We start from the raw sequence: 24969 nt of genomic DNA, 5'->3' as shown, positions 1-24969 counted from the left end.
ACACAGACACACACACACAGAGGGATTTTAGCCCAACCCAACCATCAGAGAGCTGATGGGATTGTGTGAAATCCTTATTCAGTTCTGCATTGTGGTAGCTAATGGGGAGATGGATCACATGAATCTCCCAAATGATTAAAATTGCCCCTACCCAAGGAATATCCTCTAATACATTTGGCAAAATTCTAGATAATAGATACTATGATCAGTTGCTCTAAAGGATTTCAGAAACCTTTTTTTGCAGCCTCAACTAAGCCAGACTTACTTTTACACAGCATCTTTCTCAACCTCCGGGTATCTCAAAGTGCTTAAAGCAAAACCGTTCATTGATAATGCAGCCCCTGGGATCACACAAAGTCTGGTGGTCTCACATACAGCCCATGGCTGCACAGAAAGGAAGTAATTGCGGTGCTGCCACTGGCTTTGCTGCCTGTGGGCAACAAGAGGTGGTTTGGCAAGGATTTGGAAAAGCCTGCCCTCTCTTACCCATTACCGGGCACGCAAGCCCACGTGAGCCAGAGCAGGCAGACTAGGGCCGTCTGATATAGCTAAGAGCATGGCCAGTGAGGGTGGGATCAACCTTGGCTGCAGTGCCCCATCTGATGACATAATTCCCTTGAGATCCTCAGATAACACCTTCCAGACCACATCCACCAAAGAGGACAAGGGAAACAGATACACGGGAATACCTCCACCTGCAAGTTCCCCTCCGAAATCACTCACCATCCTGACGTGTAAATATATTACCATTCCTTCACTGCTGCTGGGACAAAATCCTGGAATTCCTACCGCAAGGGCATTGTGGGTCAACCCACAGCAGGTGGACCGCAGCGGTTCAAGATGGCAGCTCACCCCCCCCCCCCCCCACCTTTTCAAGGGGGCAACTAGGGACAGGCAATAAAATGCTGGCCAGTCAGAGAAGGCCATGTGCCACCAGCACATAAAATATAATTACATTGCTTCACCTGGTAATATACTCAGAAGAACCTTGAGCAAAAGAAAATGGTCTTCGTGAGGGAGACATGACGGTGTCCAAGAGTTCAACAAATGCCCTGCCCCAAGCAACCATCTGACCACCCCCTCCCTCCAGCACAACCTCCCCTCCCACTCCCGAAAAAAACAGACTGTGGTCCAGCTGCAAATTGCCATCCCCTCCACACATGCGGTAAGTTGCAGATGCTCTCCCCCCGAGGTGGACTCATGTACAGAACCGACCCGGAGGTGCCTACTTACTGATTAGCGAGACCGTCTTTCAGGAGGTACAGCCGGTGCCGGTTGCTCTGCATCCGTGAGGCACTGGTGATCGGCGCAGACAACTGCTGGGCCTGCCAACGGAAACAGGAATGTAACGCACAGAGCCATTCCAGTACTTCCAAATCAGTGGCCGATCGGTGCCCAGAAACATTGCATGCACAGGGTGCTGAGAAACAGTGAGCACGCACAGTTGTTTTCTTTCCCCAAATGAAAGGGATTTAATTGGTAAATATAGAAAATGACATTATTGCAAGAATCTGTGCCCTACTGACTGTGCCTTGGGAGACACACAGCATAAACATCAACTGTGCCTGGGAGAACTTGGAAACAGCAGTAAGCCATTCAGCCCCTAGGGTCTGATCCACACATCAATGAGATCGTGGCTGCTCTGTAGCCAAACTCCACGGAACTGCCTTGGGCCTGTAACCCTTCAAACCTCTTGCTTAACAAAGATCTATCTATCTCAGATTTAAAACTAACAACCGATCCGCCATCCACTGCAGTTTGTGGAATAGTTGCAAACCTCTCCCACTTTTCGTGTGTAAAAGCGCTTCGTAACATCTCTCCTGAACAGTCTGGCCCAAATTCCCAGGCTATGCCCCTTTAGTTCTAGTATCCCCAACCCGTGGAAGTAGTTTATCTTTATCTACCCTGTCTCTTCCTGTTAATATCTCCAAGACTTCGATCAGGCACCCCTTCAATTCTAGAGAAAACAGGGCCAATTTGTACAATCTCTCCTCATGACTTAACCCCTGATATCATTCTTGCAAACCTACAATACATCTCAAGGCCAATTCATCCTTCCTTTTATGGTGGGCAGAACGCCATCGACTGAGGGAATGAAGTTCTTTGGTTTGACCAAAACTTGCAGCTCTTCCAGAGCAAGGAGTTGTTCTTGACTGAGTATTACAAACCAGCACGTTGCGAGGTCAAGGGTTACTTGTTGTAAAGTCAGCTGATTAGAGCCAGGGAGAGCAACTGGGATCCCATAGAGGAGAGGAGACAGCCATTCATCCCCATTCCCAATGGACATACCTATGCGCTGTATCCCTTCATATCACCAGCTATCCTTTGCAGTTCTGAAATTTTCGCTGAATTGTACAATTCAAGATTTCTTTTTCAATTAAAAAAAGGGGTGTTTTCAAATTCCACAACCCAACCTCTAAGAACAGTCGTGACAGTTTCACCGGTCTACTCCATTGCCTGAGTTGTTTGGAATAAGGCAAGTGTTTCCAGATCTCATCCCAGAAGTTAAGATTTTGAAAGGTTTTGCTCCCCTACTTTTAAAACACACCACACCAGACAAAATAGCTTCTCCACTCACCTAAGACTGTAAAATCCCCAACATCAGCATTAGACTAAATGCTAAACTTCAGCACTCTAGGCTCATTCAGTTAATACTGAAAACGTGCTCAACACAACAACTGCTAGACTGGGGTCTGGGTTCTAAATATCTGGGTCGCCACGAGGGCTTTCCTAGAGATCACAGGCAAAGAAATTGTGGATATTACCTTAGCTGAAGCCTCTCCCATCTTGTCCAACACTGTAGCCAGCTGATACTCAAGGGTGGCCCTGTTGGGAAAAAAAAAGAGAAAAAAATAATCACAGCATCAACAATCAGCTCTTGTATTCCAAGATGGGCAGGACAAGGAATTGGACAAGTTTAAGGCCACTCCAAGCAAGGCTGGTAGTGTGCACAGGAAATTTGCTAGAATGGCAACTGGGATTAGAGACATCAGCTAAGCGTGGAAAAATGTGAAGCTGGGGCTGTTCTTAAGAGCAGAAAGTGAAATGAAGATTTAATAGAAGTGGCCAAAATCATGAATAGGTTTGATAGCCATTTCTCCCGAACTGCACTTTCAGTATTAAGAGAACAATAATCAAAGGTTTAATTCAATACAGATTTAAGATAATCGACACAAGAATTTAAGTACAGCCCCGACCTTCCAGTTGATCGCCACTTTAATAAATTATTTGCTCCCATGCTAACATTTTTATTCTCGGCTTAGTACAGCGTAGCAGCAAAGGCTCAACAAAAGCGAGGGAAACCATTCCTCGTTTTCTGCTTCGGCACTTTCCAGGCTTCAGGACTTGACATGGAGTTCAGCACTTCAGAATATGAATACCGTCCTCAATCATGATTACGACCACCTCCACCCCATGAATAACCCATGGCCTCTTTGACTCTTATTGGTTTTGATTCCAGATCAGGCCTACTTGCTTCTAGTCAAAGCTACCATTAATACCTACTTTGCATCTCAATCTCTTCTTTACCGCCCTGTTATTTTTTCCCCCCTCTTGGCTCACTCACCATCTGTTTCACTGGCTTCTCCTCCCTCTTTGTCAATAGCATAAAAAAAATTATTAATTTCCAGCCCCTTTCAGTTTCAAAAGAAGAATAAATGGACTTGAAGTGTTAACTGTGCTCCTCTCCCCCATAGAGGTGGCTAGATCTGCTGCGTTTCTCCAGTATTCTTTGTTTTTACTGCAAAGGGAGGGGAGTTTGTTTTTTTTCCTAAAAAAAGTATTGCCTGATGAGGACGACATGGGAGTAAATTACCTGAAAAGTTGGAAAAGTGGATTCAATTGTGACTTTCACAAGGGAACTGGATGAATTCGTCAAGAGCGAAGTGTAATATTGTAGACTTTAGAACCTCAACTGTTCATGGATTGAATGAATCAACAAAAATAAACACATGGAAACAGTCAGCAATAACTCTGTTTGGAACAAACTATTAATAGGACAAGGACAAACCTATACAGGAATTGAAAGCAATTAGCCATGTCCTGGGAGTGGAGGCTATGCAGATAAAATTGCTTCGAGACCTGCTTGATAAACTGGATGTTTTATTTCCATAAGGACAACTGATTGCCCTGTAGAAGAATTTAAGGGCTGAATCACAGGAAAGCTATGTCTTCAGACAGATGGTTAAGGCCAAATACAACAAGAAACAAAAGAAATTACTTTGGACAAGGTGGTAAGCTGCAGACTTGCAACAATTTGGATGGATGGACTTTTTAAAAAAAAGTCAATAAATCACCTCAGAGACCAAAGGACGAAAACCTGTATGAAAATCAAACACCAGAACAATTTAACAGAAGTTTGAAGAACAATAGTGTAGAAGGACCGAACCCGGGAAACTTCCAACGACAGGTCACTGTTGATTGAAGCCCTGGCCAGATTTCACCATTAATCAGGTAATAGCTGAGTTGGATCGCAGGCTTACACTTACTTGAGGGGTCGAACATTTGGTTACCAATGCAATAAAATTTGAATTATTGTTTCAGTGCTTGATTGTCTGGGATCTTTCTTAATAAGTTGCTGAATTAAAGGTAACACATGGTCATTTGCCCAGAACCTTCCAGCCATGGACTCAGTCTGTCCTTCCCGTTGCCGTGGTAAGGCAGCCGACATCAAAGACCCCTCCCACCCCAGTTTATAATCTCTTCCACCCTTTTCTGTCAGGCAGAAGGTACAGGTGTACTTTAAACACCTGTACCGACAGGTTCAAGAACAGCTTCTTTCGTTATTACACTTCTGAATAGGTCTCTCAAATTTCAAATCTTATATCGATCTTGCTTTGTGCTCCCGCTTTGCGGTCGAAAGTTTGTATTCCTCGCTCTGTGCGATCATTCCGTGACTTTTGTGTGGTGCGATCTGCCTGTATTCCACACAAAACAAAACAAAACTTGTCACTGTACTTGGGTACATGTGACAATAGATCAAATCAAAACGATTTGCCAGAGTATTTGGATAAAGCAGGGTGGGAACAGCAGGACCAATTGGATCACCGTTTCAAACAGTTGACAGATATTAAAAAGGAGGAGAAAGTGAGGACTGCAGATCAGAGTCGAGTGCGTGATGCTGGAAAAACACAGCCGATCAGACAGCATCGGAGGAGAAGAATAGACGTTTCGGGCATGTACCATTCATCAGGATTGAGGCTTGTGGTGAGCATGGGTGGTGCTGAGAGATAAATGAGAGGTGTTAGGGCCGGGGCAGGGGTAGGGAGGAGGTAGCTAAGAATGCAACAGGTAGATAAAGGTGGGGGAGAAGGTGATAGGTTGGAGAGGAGGGTGGAGCGGATAGATGGGAAAGACAATGGACAGTTCAAAAGGACGGCTGGAAGGTTGGATCTGGGATAAGATGGGGAAGGGAGATGGGGAAATGAGGAAACTAGTGGAATTCACATTGATCCCATGTGGTTTCAGGGTCTCAAGGCGTCAGGTGGTTAGGGTTTGGCAATGGAGGTAGCCCAGGACCACATATTAAAGGCTGAAGAGTGTATCTCTGTGTTGTAAGTTCAAAAATAAGCTTAGGGTATATGAATAGGAAGGGTTTGGAGGGATATGGGCAGGGTGCTGGCAGGTGGGACTAGATTGGGTTGGGATCTCTGTTCTGCATGGACGGGTTGAACCGAAGGGTCTGTTTCCATGCTGTACATCTCTATGACTATGTTTCCCTGTCTCTTCCCATCCGTAATGATTGAGATAGTTAAACCTCTGAGCCAGACAGACTAAGAAACATCTCTGTTGCTCTTGATCAAATTAGCCACTGTCGTTTGGAATTATCCCATACTCTTGGAACAGAGGGGGCAGGAGAAGGAGAGACACAAACACAAACTCGGGCAATGATTTCTGGTCACATTCAGTATCCTGCTGTCAACTTGGGTGATGGTCAAAATAAAACACTCATTCTATCAAGATTTAGGTGGTAGCTTTATGGCCACTTGGGTCAACAGCGTGAGAAGGGAATAAAGAACCAACATTTTCGGGAGATTAGGAGTTAACTTGGATAGAAAAGGTGATGTTACATATCATTTTGTAAGAAACTAGTCTTATCCTTTCCATAATAAATTGGCAATGTGAAGAACCTACCAACATCTGGTCCAATGACTAACAGGATGATTAATGCATACCGGAAACAAACAAAACCACCAACTGAGTTACTGAACACAATAAACGTACAAAGCAGTGGAGAAACTCAGTAGGTCTGGCATCATCCGTGGAGAGAAAAACACAGCTCGCATTTCCGGTCCCATCTGACACCTAGTCAGATCAGTGCAGCTGGATTATACTGGTATTGACAGTAACGCAGGGAGTTGGGAAGGAGGATCACTGAGCGAGGGTGGCAGACAGCTGGGTCAACATCAGGTATGGTGAGGTAACAAGAACATGGATGACTGAGTGTGAGAAAGTTGAATCAACAGTGAAAGGTGTTCAATCAGGGGAGGTGAAGGCCTAGTGGTATTACTGCTGAACTGTTAACCAAGGGACCCAGGCAATGTTCCGGGGACCCAGGCTCAAATCCTGTCATGGCAGATGGTGGAATTTGAATTAAATAAAAATCTGGTCTTGGAATTATAATGACGACCATGAATTCATTGTTGAGTGTTGGAAAATGCCATTGGTTCACTGATGTTCTTACTTGGTCGGGCCTCCAGGACCACAGCAATTAACTGCCCTCCGCGCAATTAGAGATGGGCAATAAAATGTTGATATGCCAGCAATACCCTCATCCTGAGCGAATAAAAAACTCTCAGTGCGCTGGAGTTGGTGAGTGTAGGAGCCTTTGCTTGAATAATAACATGAGGCAACTGGATCTACCTCAGTCAAGGAACAGGCGACGGAATATTTTTACTCGATATTCTTTCACAGGAGGTAGGAATCACTTGTTAGACCAACATTTATTGTCCATCCCTCATTGCCCACATTGCAACCACATCTGGGTCAGGGGGTCACCTGGTAAGGAGGGCAGATTTCCTTCTCTGAAGGACATGACCCAGCCAGATGATAATCAACAGCTTTTTAACCCAGATTTTTTTTTCAAATTAAATTTCACAGTTTGCAAACGCAAGTCTCCTTGACATTAGCCTGGGCTTCTGGATTACTTCTCCAGTGAAATTCTCACTGGAGCCAATGCCTTCCCATAGGCAGAGTTTACATAGTTCAATGACTCAATGGTGCTGGCCACTGCTGGGGTGGAAAGGAGGGGAAGCAACAACAGATTGTTAATCGGAAGAGCGAAACGTGAGAATTTTGAATGGAAAAGCACTGTTAAGGTTTCCTTCTTAACCCAGAGATCACACTGTGAAGAATGAAGAGCAGCTGTTGTGTAAATTCCTTGGAACAGCCACAATCGAGACAGTGTGCTTACGCCTGCTCTGCTCAGGCTAATTTTAATATTGTTGGCAGGTAACGCAACAACAATAATTCAAGCTGCAGCTGTCACAGGCCAGGGAGTGGGGGTTTGTGCAGACTGGCCTCAACAGGCACTCAGCCAGAACATTTCAAAATCATTCACATGAGCAGCACAGAGGCAGATAGAGAGATCCTACATCGCTAAAGCCCTGCTCGCCATTTCAGTACATCTCAAACATTCCACAGTCAACCAAGTACTTTCAAAACGTCATCACCGTTGCAATTTAGGAAATGCACTAACCAATTCCCACACCGCAAACAACAATGATATAATGATCAGGTCACCGTTATTTTTGAAAAACATTTCTGACATTGATTGAGACCCAGGTACTGGGTCGACAGATTCCCCCCCCCAGCAGAATCTTTAACATGCATCTGAGGGGAAATTCATAACACTTCAGTTTAAAGTCTTACCCAAAAGGGTAACTACCCCCAAACTCAGACAGTACAATGCTCCGAGTAAAAAGTGAGGTCTGCAGATGCTGGAGATCACAGCTGAAAATGTGTTGCTGGTTAAAGCACAGCAGGTCAGACAGCATCTCAGGAATAGGGAATTTGACGTTTCGAGCATAAGCCCTTCATCAGGAATGGGCTTATGCTCGAAATGTCAAATTCCCTATTCCTGAGATGCTGTCTAACCTGCTGTGCTTTAACCAGCAACACATTTTCAGTACAATGCTCCCTCAGGATTGAAATCTTTTTGGTTGGAATTCTTTATCAGAGCGGGGATAGTATTGTCAAGATTGAGATCGATACATTTTTGATTTACAATGGCACGCAGTGTTATGGGGATAGGTGGGCAAAACTTTTGATCACTGTGAATGGTGGGGAAAGTCCGATGGGCCGAATGGCCTACTCCTGCGATTCCATTTCCCCCCCCCCCCACCCTAGAGTGCAAAACACTCGGTATTGCAGAGAGAGAAAATGTCACTGCAGTACAACACTGCACGAGTGAGAATGCCACCTGCTGAGTCCCAGCTGACAGTCAGAGAGTCACAGAGCACCAAAGACACCCTTCGGTCCAACCAGTCCACACCCCCAGCCTGTGCTGGGCCGCTTCTTATTCATGTACTTATCCAAATATCTTTTAAACATTGTGAGTGTACCTGCATCCACCACTTTCTCTGGCAGCTGTAAAATAAAGGTGCCCCTCACATCCTTTTTTAAAATCATTGTGCTCTCACCTTTAAAACATGCCCTCTAGCACCTATCTTAACACACGTTTAGACCTGCAAAGACTTGGAACGGCCTGGGTATTATTTAAGCCCAGGAACGGAACCATGAGAGGTACTCAGTTAGTCAACTTGATTTTAAAGACTGAAAGCAAGGGAGAGAGAAAAAAAATGAACAGCTGCTTCATTCTCATGCTTAACCTTAAAATATACTCGACAACATAGTGACCTTGAACCAGAATCCATGCCTCCCAAACGCTCTACGTCAGCTTGTAAGAGACTATGTCCTCCCAGATCGGTCCTGACACCTGGGATGCAGGGCTGACTAATGGACCCTGATTCCATTCCTGATTGAGGGGCAAAACTTCAATGTTGACACTTGTACAAGGCAGGTCAGGGCAAGGTCAGGATGGGATGGGATGGCATGGCTCAACAGTTGAACATCTTGAATTTTTTTTGAGAAATGTGGGCCACTGGCCGGATGAGCGTGCATCCTTCGGCACCCTCGAGTCGGTAGCAGTCAGCTGCCTTCTTGAACCTCTCAGGTCAGTTATGTAAAGATAGACTCTCACGTTACTGGGTTACAAATTGCAGAATTCTGACCCAGCAACATTTGAGGAACAGCAATACCTTTCCAAGTCAGGATGGCGAGTGGCTTGGAGGGAAACACGTAGATGGTGATGCTCCCCTGTATCTGGTACTCTTGTCCTTCTAGTTGGCAGTGATCGCAAGTTTCAATGGTTCTATCTAATGAGACTTGGTGAATTCTTGCAGTGCATCTTTGTACACATGGTGAGCCGGTGATGGAAGGAGTGATTTTTTTTTGTGGATATGGTGCTAATCAAGCTTTGTTCTGGATTGTGTCAAGCATCTCGAGTGGGGACTATTCCATCACACTCCTGATTTGTGCTTTGGAGATGGGGCGCAGGCTTTTAAGAGTTGCTTGCTGCAGGATTCTGAGCCTTTGACCAGTCATAGTATTTACATGGCTAGTCCAGTTCAGCTTCCACATAACGGTAACCACCTGGATGTTTAGAGTAGGGAATTCCACAATGCTAATGCCACTGAACGTCAAGGGTTAGATTATCTCTTGTTGGATTATAGATATTATCTGACATTTGTGACACTTTCTAACCCAGGCCTGGCTCTTATCCAGATCTCTAGGTGCTTTTAGACATGGACTGCTTCAGTATCCAAGGAGTTACAAGCAGGGATGAACATTGTGCAGTCCTCAATAAGATTTCTCATTTCTGGTTTTGCCATGGAGGGAAGTTTGTTGATGAAGCAGCTGAAAATAGTTGGGCATTGGACACTACCCTGAGGCACTTCTGCAGAGATGCCCTGGGCTGAGATGACTGAGATATAACCACCATCATTTCATTTCATGCTCGGTATGACTCCACCCAGAAAGCACCCCCTTCATTTTTTGAATCAACTCCAATATTGTACATTCCTGATGAAGGGCTTATGCCTAAAATGTCAACTCTCCTGAAATGTCAACGCTGCCTGACCTGCTGTCTTTTTCCAGCGCCACACTTTTTGACTCTAATTTTGTAAGGGCTACTTGATTCCACACTTGGTCAAATGTGGGCCAAGTGCACTGTTAGGGCCCACTGTCACAGTAGTTATGGAGAGATGAGACATGAAATAACTGCAGGATTATGCCATTATGGTCAGGGGGAAGTAGGATGGGAGGAGGTAAGTATGGATTATAAACACCAGCAGTGAACAGTTAGGATGAAAGGTCTGTTTCTGTCGATCCTATACAGTTCAATGCGGAGGTGCAGTATCAATCATGCTTTACTGGGAAAACAAACAGAAGTATTTTTCAACCAGACTAAGACATTGAAGACAGAGGGCCATAATTCCCCACCCAGACAAAAATCGAAAACCAGAACTTCTTAGCCTTTACAACAAGGTATTCAGCAGCAAGTGTCCTTTAGCCTATCTGTCCCATCAGGGCTGGTTAAGACAGCAAAACAGTAATGCAAGGCATGTTTCCACATTCTGTAGGTGTCAGACTAACCGTTAGCAGGCCCCATGTATCAGTTTGCTCAAGTATGGCCATGAACAGGGGCAAACCACAGGGAGAAAAACCACATGGTCACTACTACGCCCGAACTGAGTAAATTGTGTCACAGTTATCCACCAATGCCTGGCCTCATTGTGAAAGATACAAAACTTCATAACAGTTCATAGAGTCAGAGAGGTACAACATGGAAACAGACCCTTCAGTCCAACTCGTCCATGCCGACCAGATATCCCAACCCAATCTAGTCCCACCTGCCAGCAGCCGGCCCATAACCCTCCAAACCCTTCCTATTCATATACCCATCCAAATGCCTCTTAAATGCTGTAATTGTACGAATCTCCACCACTTCCTCTGGCAGCTCATTCCATACACACACCACCCTCTGCGTGAAACAGTTGCCCTGAGTCTCTTTTATATCTTTCCCCTGTCACCCTAAACCTATGCCCTCTAGTTCTGGACTCCCCGACCCCAGGGAAAAGACATTGCCTATTTACCCTATCCATGCCCCTCATAACTTTGTAAACCTCTACAAGGTCACCCCTCAGCCTCCGACACTCCAGGGAAAACAGCCCCAGCCTATTCAGCCTCTCCTTACAGCCCAAATCCTTCAACCCTGGCCACATCCTTGTAAATCTTTTCTGACCCTTTTCAGGTTTCACAGCATCTTTCCGATGGGAAGGAGACTAGAACTGAAAACAGAGGCCTATATTCCCTTCACCCATTCAAGAACACAGAAATAAAGTTCCATGGTATCAATGCTGGCAAATGCTGGCCAAATCTCTCCACCCAGAGATCTGCAGTACAGAAAAAGGCCCTTCAACCCACCACAGCTACACCAAGAGGACTACATCCCTGATCAAACAAGGAAAATAAAAGAGAGAAGATGTGCGTTTACATAGCATCTCTCACCATCTTGTGATGTGGTTTACATCAGCAAATAACAAAGAGAAGAACTAGGAAGACTGTTCAGCCCTTTGAGTTCAGCTTGGCATGCGGAGAGATCTGCTATCTCAACAGCATTTTCCTGCATTATTAAAGACATCAAAGGGTATGTCGATATGCAGAAATCTATCAGTCTCAGACTTGAGCATACTTAAATGACTGAGCCCCCACTGTGCTCTGGAGCAGAGAATTCCAAAGATCCACCAGCCTCTGAATGAAGAAATTCCTCCTACAGCCAATTTAAAGCCAAAGTCCTGCCTCTATTTTAAGTGAAGGGGTGGAGCAGTCAGTTTATCACATTGCTGTTTGGGTGCAATGCCAAGACTATCTGTTTTTAGTGATCTTATTTGAAGGATGAATATGGACCCATGCACAAGGGAAGAACTCTTGTAGTCCTCCTCAGAAGTAACACCATGGATCTGGTACTTCAACCTAAGGAGGACAGACAAGGCACCTTCGTTTACAGGAAGGTCACACTGACAGTGCAACACAGCCTCATTATGGCATTGGAGAGTCAGTCTTAATTCTGGCGACAAGTGCCTTACAGACAGGACCACAGCCGAGGTCTCTATTGCTGCACCGATATCAAGGGGGAGGAGATGAAGGAGTTAACAGAGCATGCAGAATTCTTCGCATCCTTCTTTGCCTTGGTCATTCATTCAGCCAGCGCTATTCCAGCACACAATTGGGTGTTCACTGGCCCTGGTGCCTGGAGACCACAGGGAGTGAAGGTATCTGTGCTTGGAACAGGGCTTGGTTTGCCCAGAACGACCGGTCTAAGGACACAAGACACTGAACTCAACCAGAATTACAGAACTGTGGGGCAGATAAGGCCATTTGACCCATTGTGTCTGCACTAGCCTCTGAGCATTCCAACTTAAGTGCCAAAACTCCTCCCCCTCTCCCCAAAACCCTGTGCACTGCTTCGATTTAAATTGGTCATTCAGTGTTCTTTTGAATGCTGTTTTAAGATCACAAGTTACTGGCGAGAGGACCAGTTACAGTTTAGTCACCTGCTGAGCTAACTCTGGACAGAGCAGATGCACAATTAGCCAACAGGTCAGAGCGAGTAGGGAAGACCAGATGAGCTGAACCCAATGCAGGATCAGGTAGAAAATTCAACATGCCCCCTTTTGGGAGGGAAGGGTGCAGATTAGATCAATGCAACAAACAAATCAATCCACAAGGAACCAACTGTCACATATATGCAAAAGTCAAATCACAGAGCATACCATTGTTTCAATTCAACCCTTTCTGCGGTTTTGGAGATGACTGAACAGACCGTCATTTGTAGCACGTTGCATGGAGACATTGACTCTGACAGCAGCTGCATTCATGAATGCGTTTCTGACCCAGATAAAAGGCACTGTCACTGAACCAAGATTAGACGCATACACAAACAGACACAACAACAAAAAAAAAGGTTCACTGTTTTCAGAAAAAGATGGCTTGTTGGGAAAACAGAAAGACATCGGTTTGGATCCTGGCTCTCAACCAGAGGTTGCAAAACAGAAGAGCTTGCAATATAGGACTTAGCCCATCCCGTCCACGTTGGCCAAAAGAGTTGCACAGTTCAATCCCACATCCCAGCTCTTGATCCGCAACACTGTAGATTATGACATATTGAATGTCTACTTGTATTCCAACAGTGTTTGGAACACAATCCAGGTCTCCACCTCCACCAACCTTTCTGAAAATGAGTTCTAGGTTCCCCCACCACCCTTGGTCAAAAGATTAATCAACTCCCCTCTAAACTCTCCACTGAGTATTTAAAAGTTAAGTCCCCTAATAGAGACTCTCTACCCACTACTTCTGCCACTCTACAACAGGCTGAGGAAGCTTCCACATGTTATGGTAAAAAGCTGGGGGGTGATACAAGTTACGGTACTGCCAGTCAGTTTCTGTCTCTGCTTCGAATTTGTCAGCCGCACAATCAAGGAACAATTTTTAAGATTAGATTAGATTATTTACAGAGTGAAAACAGGCCCTTCAGCCCAACAAGTCCACACCGACCCTCCGAAGAGCAACCCACCCAGACCCATTCCCCTACATTTACCCTTTCACCTAACACTACTGGCAATTTAGCATGGCCAATTCACCTAAACTACACATTTTTGGACTGTGGGAGGAAACCCACACAGACACAGGGAGAATGTGCAAACCCCACACACACAGTTGCCTGAGGCGGGAATTGAACCCGGGTCTCTGGCGCTGAGAGGCAGCAGTGTGCTAACCAATGGTTAATGGTTGCGAGAGTGTTATATACTCCCTGGCCAGCACAGGGAAATGGGGATCCAAACGACATTGTTTCCATTACAGGGCAAGCTGAATCTCTGCAGATACAATATTATCCAAGCTGGTCGATGCTTCAAGACAGCCTTGCTCACTAGTGGGACACGGACAGATAAACCAAATACTGGGCTCCAGCATACTTGCTTTTCTGATCCATCGCAATGCAAGCCAAAAAAGGATGGTCAAAGATGGAATGGAAAACTTATTTCGTCAGCTTAGTTTACATTCAGCTGGACAGTTATTGAGCAGCTTCAATAGCCTCGGAAACATTCCAAAGCATTTGAAATCAATTTATTTCTGAAATATTAAGAAACACGTTGAACTTAAAGTACATGGGACCCTGAGTTTATAAAAATAGTAGCACAGAGAAAAAAGGTGAGTAAGTTATCACAATCTCACATTAAATACTGGTTCGACCTCAATAGGAGTACAGTATTCGCCTCTGGGTATCAGACCTAAGGAAGGATGGGAAGTCATTAGAGTGTGAGAATGTGTATCGGCTATAAGCAGGCAGGGAAAGAGTGAAGTTCTGAGTTTTGTGAAACAAGAAGTTCACCTGAGCATCACTCAGATCAGATAACAACTTACAGTTAACAATGGGGTGCTGCAGGCAAGGGTAATGGGTTAACAAGGTGGAAAAACAGTCATTATGTAGAGCCATTTAACAATATCGCAAGCACGTGAGGTCAGTTTAACAAGGTGAAAAGTATTCATTATGTGAAGCCACTTAATCATAGTGCAACAGCAGATAGCTTAATCCTTACTATTGACACTCACTGATAGTAATGGCCACCCATTCATTCATTGAGGAACTGCTGTTCCAGAAAAAAACTGAGAACTCATGTCCCTGTGCATGTGGGCAATCGTTCTCTCTCCCTCCAGGGTCTGGAATAAAGATGAAGGAGGTAAAACTACACTGTATACCTAGGCATTTTGCTTTTGGGGGTGGGGGGGGGGGGGAGGGGGTGCTGGGCAACAAATAGATGCAGAAAATATCGATGAGAATGGTTCCAAGAATCAAAGACTACAATTGTTTGGAGAAGCTAGGATGGTTTTCTTGGAGAAGTGGTGGTGATGATGACATTTCACAGAGGTGTTCAAAATGATGGGAAGTTTGTACAGATTGTTAGGGCAATCAGTTCCCATTAGCAAAAGGACCAGGACACAAGGATATGGATTTAATTTGCAAAAGGAGAAACGGAAAACATGAAAAAAAAATGTTTCCACAGCGAGTGATTAGGATCTGAAACACGTTGCCTTGAGTGCGATAGAGACAGATTTAACCGAGGATTAAATGACAGAACGGGACAATTAATTATCTGAACAGGAGAGATTGCAGGCTACAGAGGGAAGATGTCAGTGCAGGGTGAGATAAGTAACTCCTACACAGAGACAGTATGAATACATGGACTAAATGGCCTCATTCGGCCCTGTAACCATTCTACGGTTGTATGTAGAACTTCCAGTTAATGAGGCACCTCTTGTAAACTCAAAATGCCCCACAGCCTTTTACAATTAATTTAATTGCAATCACTACTGGACCTTTAATAAATACAGGCACATTTTCCACATAGGAAGGCTCTAACAAATAGTGATGCAGTTAATAGACAATGGGTACAGGAGTAGGCCATTCTGCCCTTCGAGCCTGCACCACCATTCAATATGATCATGGCAGATCATCCTTAATCAGTATCCTGTTCCTGCCTTATCTCCATAACCCTTGATTCCACTATCCTTGAGAGCTCTATCCAACTCTTTCTTAAATGAATCCAGAGACTGGGCCTCCACTGCCCTCTGGGGCAGAGCATTCCACACAGCCACCACTCTCTGGGTGAAGAAGTTTCTCCTCATCTCTGTCCTAAATGGTCTACCCCGTATTTTTAAGCTGTGTCCTCTGGTTCGGCACTCACCCATCAGCGGAAACATGTTTCCTGCCTCCAGAGTGTCCAATCCTTTAATAATCTTATATGTCTCAGTCAGATCCCCTCTCAGTCTTCTAAACTCAAGGGTATACAAGCCCAGTCGCTCCAGTCTTTCAGTGTAAGGTAATCCCGCCATTCCAAGAATTGACCTCGTGAACCTACGCTGCACTCCCTCAATAGCCAGAATGTCTTTCCTCAAATTTGGAGACCAGAACTGCACACAATACTCCAGGTGTGGACTCACCAGGGCTCTGTACAGCTGCAGAAGCACCTCTCTGCTTCTATACTCAATCCCTCTTGTTATGAAGGCCAGTATGCTATTAGCCTTCTTCACTACCTGATGTACCTGCATGCTAGCCTTCATTGACTGGTGTACAAGAACACCCAGATCTCTCAGTACTGCCCCTTTACCTAAACTGATTCCATTTAGGTAGTAATCTGCCTTCCTGTTCTTGCCACCAAAGTGGATTACCATACATTTATTCACATTAAACTGCATCTGACCACTCACCTAACTTGTCCAGGTCACCCTGTAATCTCCTAACATCCTCCTCACATTTCATCCTGCCACCCAGCTTAGTATCATCAGCAAATTTGCTAATGTAATTACTAATACCATCTTCTACATCATTAACATATATTGTAAAAAGCTGCGGTCCCAGCACTGATCCCTGCAGTACCCCACTGGTCACTGCCTGCCATTCCGAAATGGAGCCGTTTATCACTACCCTTTGTTTCCTATCAGCCAACCAACTTTCAATCCAAGTTAGTACTTTGTCCCCAATACCATGCACCCTAATTTTGCTCACTAACCTCCTTACGTGGGACTTTATCAAAAGCTTTCTGCCTTACGCTACCCAGCGACGTTATGCTTTACCCACAAAGGATCCGAGTATAATTTTAGATCATCGGAAGAGGCCAAGAAACTTTTAGACTCGGTTAAATAAATCGTAAGAGACAATTTATGTTGGCTTGCCTCTCCCACACTTCGTGGGGAGAAATGGATACTTTATTCTACTTTACTTTTGCCTCTGGGAACGGGGTTGTCTTCCTTGCTATGTTATTATACTTAACTGTAATCTGTTGGAGTTGTAATTTTATAGTTATGTGTGTTTGTACGTGGCATTGATGCTATTAGATATACTCAGGTATGGGTGGGGAGGGGTGGGGGTGCGGCGCTCACTGTTAACTCTAGCTCGGTATTATATCTAAATCCTATTAAGGAGCGCCCGAGTCGAGGGTGGGACACTGTTTGGGAGAGGATATGGTGGAACGTTGGAAAGGTAGTAAGGCCCCCTGAGAACAAGGGGGAAGATCTCCATTCAAACATGTTTAATTTTTTTTGTTTGTTCTTATTGTTTGGAAATAGCTTCCTTTTTATCATACTGTTATGAGTGTATTAGAGAACATTTTCTCTTATTTGAAGGATGTAAGCGACTCAACTATACACTCTGGATGATTGTGGATTAGTTGAATTTTGATGATTATATATTTAAGATCTATTTTTATATTAATGTTTGTGCTTGAAAATTCTGCTTATTTTTGTAAATTTGTCAAAATGTTAAATTCCCAATAAAAATATCTATAAAAAAATAAAAAAAAAGCTTTCTGAAGGTCCAGGTACACTGCATCTACTGGATCTCCCTCGTCCACCTGCAGAGTTACATCCTCAAAAAATTCCAGAAGATTAGTCAAGCATGAGTTCCCCTTCATAAATCCATGCTGACTCTGTCCTATCCTGTTACTGCTATCCGGATGTGCAGTAATTTCATCCTTTATAATAGACTCCAGCACCTTTCTCACCACTGAGGTCAGACTAACTGGTCTATAATTTCCTGTTTTCTCTCTCCCACCTTTCTTAAAATGTGGTATAACATTAGCCACCCTCCAATCCACAGGAACTGATCCTGAATCTATTGAACTCTGGAAAATAATTACCAACGCATCCACGATTTCTTGAGCCACCTTCTTCAGTACCCTGGGATGTAGACCATCAGGCCCCGGGGACTTACCAACCTTCAGACCTAACAGTCTCTCCAACACCAATTCCTGGCAAATATAAATTCCCTTAAGTTCAGGTCCTTCAGCTACTGTTACCTCAGGGAGATTGCTTGTGTCTTCCCCAGTGAACACAGATCTGAAGTACCAATTCAATTCTTCTGCGATTTCTTTGTTCCCCGTAATATATTCCCCTGTTTCTGTCTTCAAGTGCCCAATTTTAGTCTTAACCATTTTTTTGCCTTTCACATACCTAAAAAAAGTTTACTATCCTTCTTTATATTATTGGCCAGTTTACCTTGCACCTCATTTTTTTCTCTGCGTATTTCCTTCTTAGTTATCCTCTGTTGTTCTTTAAAAGCTTCCCAGTCCTCCGTTTTCCCACATATCTTTGCTACGTTATACTTTTTCTCTTTTAACTTTATAGGTTTCTTAACTTCCCTCGTCAGCCACGGCCACCCATGCCTCCTCCTAGGATCTTTCTTCCTTTTTGGAATGAACATAGTTCCATCGTTCCCTTTATTCAACAGAAATATTGTCACTTCCAATTGTACCCTCTCCCTCTCAAGTTGCAGATTGAAGCTGATTGTATTGTATTAATGAGGTAGAGATCTGGTTTTAGGTATGCTGGCTGGGATCAATATTAGCCAAACAACCAGGTAAAGAACATGTTTGCTCTTCTCTGAAGCAATGCCACATTGGGATCTTCTCATGGACACCTAGGTGAACAGATGAAACTTTGGTTTTTAACATCTCATCCAAAACACCTCTCTCAGCACTCCACTTGGAGGGTCAGTTGCATATTTCATTTAAAACCTGGGGCATGACATGAATCAGTTATCTTCGGACCTGAGGAGAAAGGGCTACCCATTTATCTCATGTTGATGCTCCGGCCTTGTGTCTTTTGCATACAGGGAGACCAGTCCCCAACTCTCAACTGTTTGTGAACTGTGCCTTTGCTCTGTGGTTTTGGGAAGACAAGGTACAGTTCTGTGAGGAGACTGTGCGCACTTTACAGCAGAGTGTCATAAATCCTTTACTCTCGTGGAGTTGAAAAACAAAGGAGTCACACCTAGGCATCAAAATCTCAATATAATTCAGAGAAGCAGCAAGGACGTTAGGATAACCACGACAGAGGCCATTGGATCAGGCCAGCTTGTTGATTCGTTGGCACCAGTTTAGATAAGGTTTGGGGGAGGGGGGCAGTTAATCGCACACATGTATTAGAGCTGGAGAATGGTGCATGACCTCAACAAGACAATGGTGGAGTGGATGAGAGGGGAAGGACAGAGTGGCAAACAGAGATCCTTTTCCCAAGATAAAACTAATTATAAAGGAGACGTTAAGATGCATTTCTTTAGATAGAACTTGAGCAATGATAGAGACTGGACACATTGCAGAAATTAGCTGGAAGCTGAAATTTGTATTTAGTCAGGACAAATGGCCCAAAGGCCTTTGCTCATCCAAACGATTTTGCAAAGTGTTGTCAAGACCTATAATAATCACCTCTCACAGGTTCAACACAAGTTCATCTGTTTTCGATCACTAGCTTGAGCCCTGATTCACTGTTAGTGAGGGCAGGAAACAGGTTTCCTCACACCTGACCTTTCCATCTTCCTTTCATTCCTCACATCCTTTAAAATGAAGGAACACCAAGGAGGGAGGAAGCAGGTCGTTTCTCAGCCCAATGCTGATTTCCTCTTCCTTTGTGTCTACAGATTCTGGGAGAAATCACAGTTCCTTCAGTGGCTTGAAACCAAATCCCAGTTGGAGCACAGAATGTTGCACCAACTCCAACTACATGGACCCAAAGAAAATAACACAAGCTACACCCTCCCCCAGCTCACCGAGTTTGTGACTGCAACGGAGTTGCCTGAGACAAACAGGCAAAGAAAAACAGGAAGCTTAAATACCACTGAGGATTTCAATGACTCAGATATACACAAGGTCACTCCTTCCCCTATTCAATTGACAAAATCCAACAGATCACAGGGTTATTTAACTCTTCCGAGTAAGGGGAGCACAAGACCCATCGCTGAGCACACTCATGATGGACATTTCATGTCTTATTCACTGGGAACATTAGACAACACAGGTACAAAGCAAAGACTCTAACAAGACAGACCGTAAATGCTTCTCACAAACCCCACCACCCAATAATTTAACAATTTACCAGGAGTACGGCCACTAAATTCCTTACCATTGACCAAAAACTGAACTGGACTAGCCAGATAAATACTGCGGTTACAAGTCTGAATTCTTGAAGTACTTGCTTCTTCCTCCCCAAGGCCAAAGCATAGATCAGGAGTGTGACAGAGTACCCTCCATTTGCCTGGATGAACGCAGCTCCAACAACTTTCAGGATAGAGGCACCTCATCCACCATAGTCACTCAGTGTAACACAGCTGTGCAGTGAAAGCAGTGTGCATCGTGTTTGTAAGCTGCACTGCATCAACTCACCACACCAACTGCACCTTCCAAACAAAGCGGTGGGAAACATTTGGGAAGCACACTTGAAAGTTCTCATGATCTAGTGAGAGCTGAGTGGGTGGGATGCAGCAGAGGACCTATCTGTTGGGGCAGCTGTCACATCTCAGTCAGACAATTCCCTCCCTCCAGTAAGAGGCACAGTACAGGATTCAGCTGACAACATTGATAGCAACCCAGTCTGTCTGCTAAGTCATAGAGATGCACAGCATGGAAACAGACCCTTCGGTCCAGCCCGTCCATGCTGATCAGACATCCTACATTAATCTAGTCCCATTTCCCAGCACCCGGCCCATCTCTCTCTAAACCCTTCCTATTCACATACCCATCTGGATGCCTTTTAAATGTTGTAATCCACCACCTCCCCTGGCAGCTCATTCCATGTACGCACCAACCCTGGGTGAAAAGGTTGCCCCTTATGTACCCTTTTATATCTTCCCCTCACCCTAAATCTATGCCCTCTGGTCCTGGACTCCCCCGCCCCAGGAAAAAGAACTTGTCTATTTAGCCCACCCAAGCCCCTCTGATTTTATAAACCTCTATAAGGTCACCCCTCAGCTTCCGAGGCTCCAGGGAAAGCAGCCCCAGCCTGTTCAGCCTCTCCCTATAGTACGAACCCTCCTACCCCGACAACATCCTCGCAAATCTTTTCTGAACCCTTTCAAGTTTCACAACATCCTTCCTATAGGAGGGAGACCAGAATTGCACACAATGTTCCAAAAGTGGCCTAATCAATGTCCTGTACAGTCGCAACATGACCTCCTAACTTCTACATTCAGTGCTCTGACCAATAAAGGAAAGCATAACAGATGCCTTCTTCACTATCCTATCTACCTGCGACTCCACTTTCAAGGAGCTATGAACCTGCACCCCAAGGTCTCTTTGTTCAGCACCGTTCCCCAGGACCTTACCATTAAGTGTATAAATCTGCCTTGATTTGCCTTTCTAAAATGCAGCACCTCACATTTATCTAAATGAAACTCCATCTGCCACTTCTCAGCCCATTGGCCCATCTGACCAAGTACCTTTTTCACTGTCCATTACACCTCCAATTTTGGTGTCATCTGCAAACTTACTAACTAAACCTCCTATGTTCATATCCAAATCATTTACATAAGTGGTAAAAAAGCATTGGACCCAGCACTTGTGGCACAGCACTGGTCACAGGTCTTCAGTCTGAAAAGCAACCGTCCACTATCCCTCTGTCTTCTACTTTTGAGCCAGTTCTTATCTAACTGGCTAGTTCTGCCTGTATTCCATGTGACCTAACGTTGCTAACCAGTCTATCACGAGGAACCTTGTCGAATACCTTAATTAAGTCCATATAGATCACATCCACTGCTCTGCCCTCATCAATCTTCTTTGTGACCATAACCATTTACTCTACCCCTACAAGCTGAAGTGTTGGGTACCAAAATATGCAGCAAGTTGCCATCATCAGGATCACACTATCTAATGCAGTGGAACAAAATTTAGCAGTAACTTTCAAACGAGAACTGGATAAACATATGAAAATGAAAAATTTGCGGAGCAAGAGCTGAATGGATAGAATGATACAGAACGCTCAGTAATAACATGGTGAACATAAGACTCTCTTATGGAGGAGAGAGATAGACAACAAAGAAATGGAAAGTACAAAGGAGATGTCAGATTAGATTACTTAGTGTGGAAACAGGCCCTAAGGCCCAACAAGTCCACACCGACCCGCAACCCACCCATACCCCTACATTTACCCCTTACCTAACACTACGGACAATTTAGCATGGCCAATTCACCTGACCCGCACATCTTTGGAAGGAAACCGGAGCACCCGGAGGAAACCCACGCAGACACGGGGAGAACGTGCAAACTCCACACAGTCAGTCGCCTGAGTCGGGAATTGAACCCGGGTCTCAGGCGCTGTGAGGCAGCAGTGCTAACCACTGTGCCACCGTGCCGCCCACAGTGTTCTGAGACAAAACTTGGAAAAAACAGAAACATGACAGGGCAGGTTGAGTCACACCACATTACAGAATAGATCTAGCTATACCATTGCCTGGGGGGGGGGGGGGGGGAAGATGTTGGGGGGGTTGGGGAGGTTGGCGGGGTGGGTGGGGTGGGGTGGGGAGGGGGAAGATGTTGGTGGGGGTGAGGGGGACAATGTTGGTGGTGGGGGGGAAGATGTGGGTGGGTGGGTGGGTGGGGGGGGAAGATGTGGGTGGGTGGGTGGGTGGGTGGGGGGGGGAAGATGTGGGTGGGTGGGTGGGGGGGGGGAAGATGTTGGTGGGTGGGTGGGTGGGGGGGGAAGATGTTGGTGGGGGTGGGGAGGGGGAAGATGTTGGGGGGGTGGGGAGGGGAAAGATGTTGGGGGGTGGGTGGGGGAGGGGGAAGATGTTGGGGGGGGTGGGGAGGGGAAAGATGTTGGGGGGTGGGTGGGGGAGGGGAAAGATGTTGGGGGGTGGGTGGGGGGGGGAAGATGTTGGGGGGGGTGGGTGGGAGGGGGAAGATGTTGGGGGGGGTGGGTGGGAGGGGGAAGATGTTGGTTGGTGGGGGAAGATGTTGTGGGGGAAGATGTTGTGGGGGAAGATGTTGTGGGGGGTGGGGGGGGGGGGGGAAGATGTTGTGGGGTGTGGGGGGGGAAGATGTTGGTTGGTTGGTTGGTTGGGTGGGTGGGGGGGGGGAAGATGTTGGGGGGAGGGGGGAGGGGAAGATGTTGGGGGGGGTGGGGGTGTAGACTGAAACACAATCAGACGCCCCCCACCCCAGGGGCACTTACTTGCTGGAATTGTTCCTCCGGCCGGGCTGCAGGTGGTGATCCAGGACGGTGACCCTCTCAGGGAACAGGGGGTTAATATCGAAAGGGAACTCCATGATGTTGTTGTTGTGGGGGGGGGGGGGGACAAACACAATAAAACCTCAGAGAGAGGGAAATCCACCAGCGGCCAAGTGGGAAACCGGAAAAATACACATGGTTTAAAACAAAAGGCCACTCGAGCGAAGGCAGGATTAACACGCAGTGAAAGTATATCTTTGTAAAGGCGACACTGAGGATAAAACAATGATGTTGTGGAGGAGGGGGGGCGGGGGGAGACAGGCCCCGCCCACCCGCAACGGCCTCCTCCTTCACATCACCGTCAAAGGCGGCTTCTCATCCCCGGGTAACGGTTTTCCACTCGGGCCGGGGAGTGGGGGCGGTTAAAACACATTAAATCATTCTCTTTCCTTTCCAACTCCCTCCCTCCTCCTGCAGCAGCATCAGGCCAGTCGCCCGGGGCGACCGGCACCCACTTCCGGCGGAGAAGGGCAGCGTCGCCGCGCAGCCACCATCTTGGGCGAGGCGCCGGGTGCGGACAATGGGCGAGCGTCCTGTCCCGCCACGCCCCTACCTTCCCCGCCACGCCCCGCCCCGCCCTTCCCCTCCCCGCCACGCCCCTCCCCGCCCTTCCCCGCCACGCCACGCCCCTCCCTTCCCCGCCACGCCACGCCCCTCCCTTCCCCGCCACGCCCTTCCCCGCCACGCCCCTCCCCGCCACGCCCCTCTCTTCCCCGCCACGCCCCTCCCTTCCCCCGCCCCTCCTTTCCCCGCCACGCCCCTCCTTTCCCCGCCACGCCCCGTCCCTCCCTTCCCTGCCCCGCCCTTCCCTTCCCCGCCACGCCCCGCCCTGCCCTCCCCCCGCCACGCCCCCACTCCTCCCCTCCCCGCGTCCTGCCCGGCCCCGCCTCGCCACGCCACTCCCCTCCCCGCGTCCAGTCCGGCCCCGCCCCTCCGCTCCACGCCCCGCCCATCTCCCCCACGCCCCGCCCCTCCGCGCCCGCGCCCCGCCCCCAACAACCTCCTCGCCCTCAGCCACCTGCAGAGCCCCTCTCACTGCAGTGGGCCCTTGGCTGCCATCTTGCAGCCCCCATTCTTGCCCCCTCTGCACCAACACATCACCTTACCCTGTGGAAGGCACCTCCTCACCGCTGCATTGTTAGCTTCTTTCCTTTCTTTTTTTTCCCCCCAAAACAAAAATAAATCAATCTCTGGTTTAGGCGGCACGGTGGCTCAGCGGTTAGCCCTCCTGGCTCAGTGGTTAGCCCTGCCTCCTCACAGCGCCAGGGTCCCATGCCTCGGGTGACTGACTGTGTGGAGTTTGCACATTCTACCTGTGTCCGCGGGGGTTTCCTCCCACAATGCAAAGATGTGCAGATGAATTGGCCATGCTAAATTGTTAGGTGCATTAGTCAGGGGGAGGTGGGGAGGTGGGGAGTGGGAGGGTGGGGTTACTCTTCAGAGGGTCAGTGTGGACTTGTTGGGCCAAAGGGCCTGTTTCCATACTGTAGGTAATCTAACCTAAAACAAAATGCTTTTTTAACTGTTCGAAACAAAAAAAGTTGCTGTCAAATGTTCGGTCCCACCAGGGTGTTAATGAAGAACTGGCGCCTAGTGCGAAAGCTATTGTAACACTTGAAAGGGTTTACAAGGACGTCGCCAGGGTTGGAGGGTTTGAGCTATAGGGAGAACCACAGTAGTCTGGATCTTATTTCCCTGGAGCTTTGGAGGCTGAGGGTGACCTTATTAGAGATTTAGAAAATCATGAGGGGCATGGACAGGGTGAATCATCAAGGTTGCTTTCCAAGGACAGGAGAGTCCAACACTAGAGGTCTTAGGTTTAAGGTGAGAGGGGCAACTTTTTCACTCAGATGGTGG

General features: G+C 46.5%; 1 protein-coding gene across 1 annotated transcript in view; it reads right to left on the bottom strand.

Moving 5' to 3' along the window:
- The window catches only part of atat1 (alpha tubulin acetyltransferase 1), a 53807-nt gene extending 30222 nt beyond the window's left edge, over window positions 1-23585 (bottom strand). The window contains exons 1-3 of the mRNA XM_060850383.1: window positions 23056-23585; window positions 2766-2826; window positions 1234-1325 (exon numbers count right to left, since the gene is read on the bottom strand). Coding sequence (XP_060706366.1) covers window positions 1234-1325; window positions 2766-2826; window positions 23056-23150 — 248 coding nt within the window. The 5' untranslated portion in view covers window positions 23151-23585. The remainder of the gene's footprint in view (window positions 1-1233; window positions 1326-2765; window positions 2827-23055) is intronic.
- Window positions 23586-24969: the final 1384 nt, after the last annotated feature.

This window comes from Hemiscyllium ocellatum, chromosome 35 (genome assembly GCF_020745735.1).
Source record: "Hemiscyllium ocellatum isolate sHemOce1 chromosome 35, sHemOce1.pat.X.cur, whole genome shotgun sequence".
NCBI classification, from domain to species: Eukaryota; Metazoa; Chordata; class Chondrichthyes; order Orectolobiformes; family Hemiscylliidae; genus Hemiscyllium; species Hemiscyllium ocellatum.
Note: the sequence above shows the minus strand (reverse complement) of the source record. Positions and strands in the feature narration are given on the sequence as shown.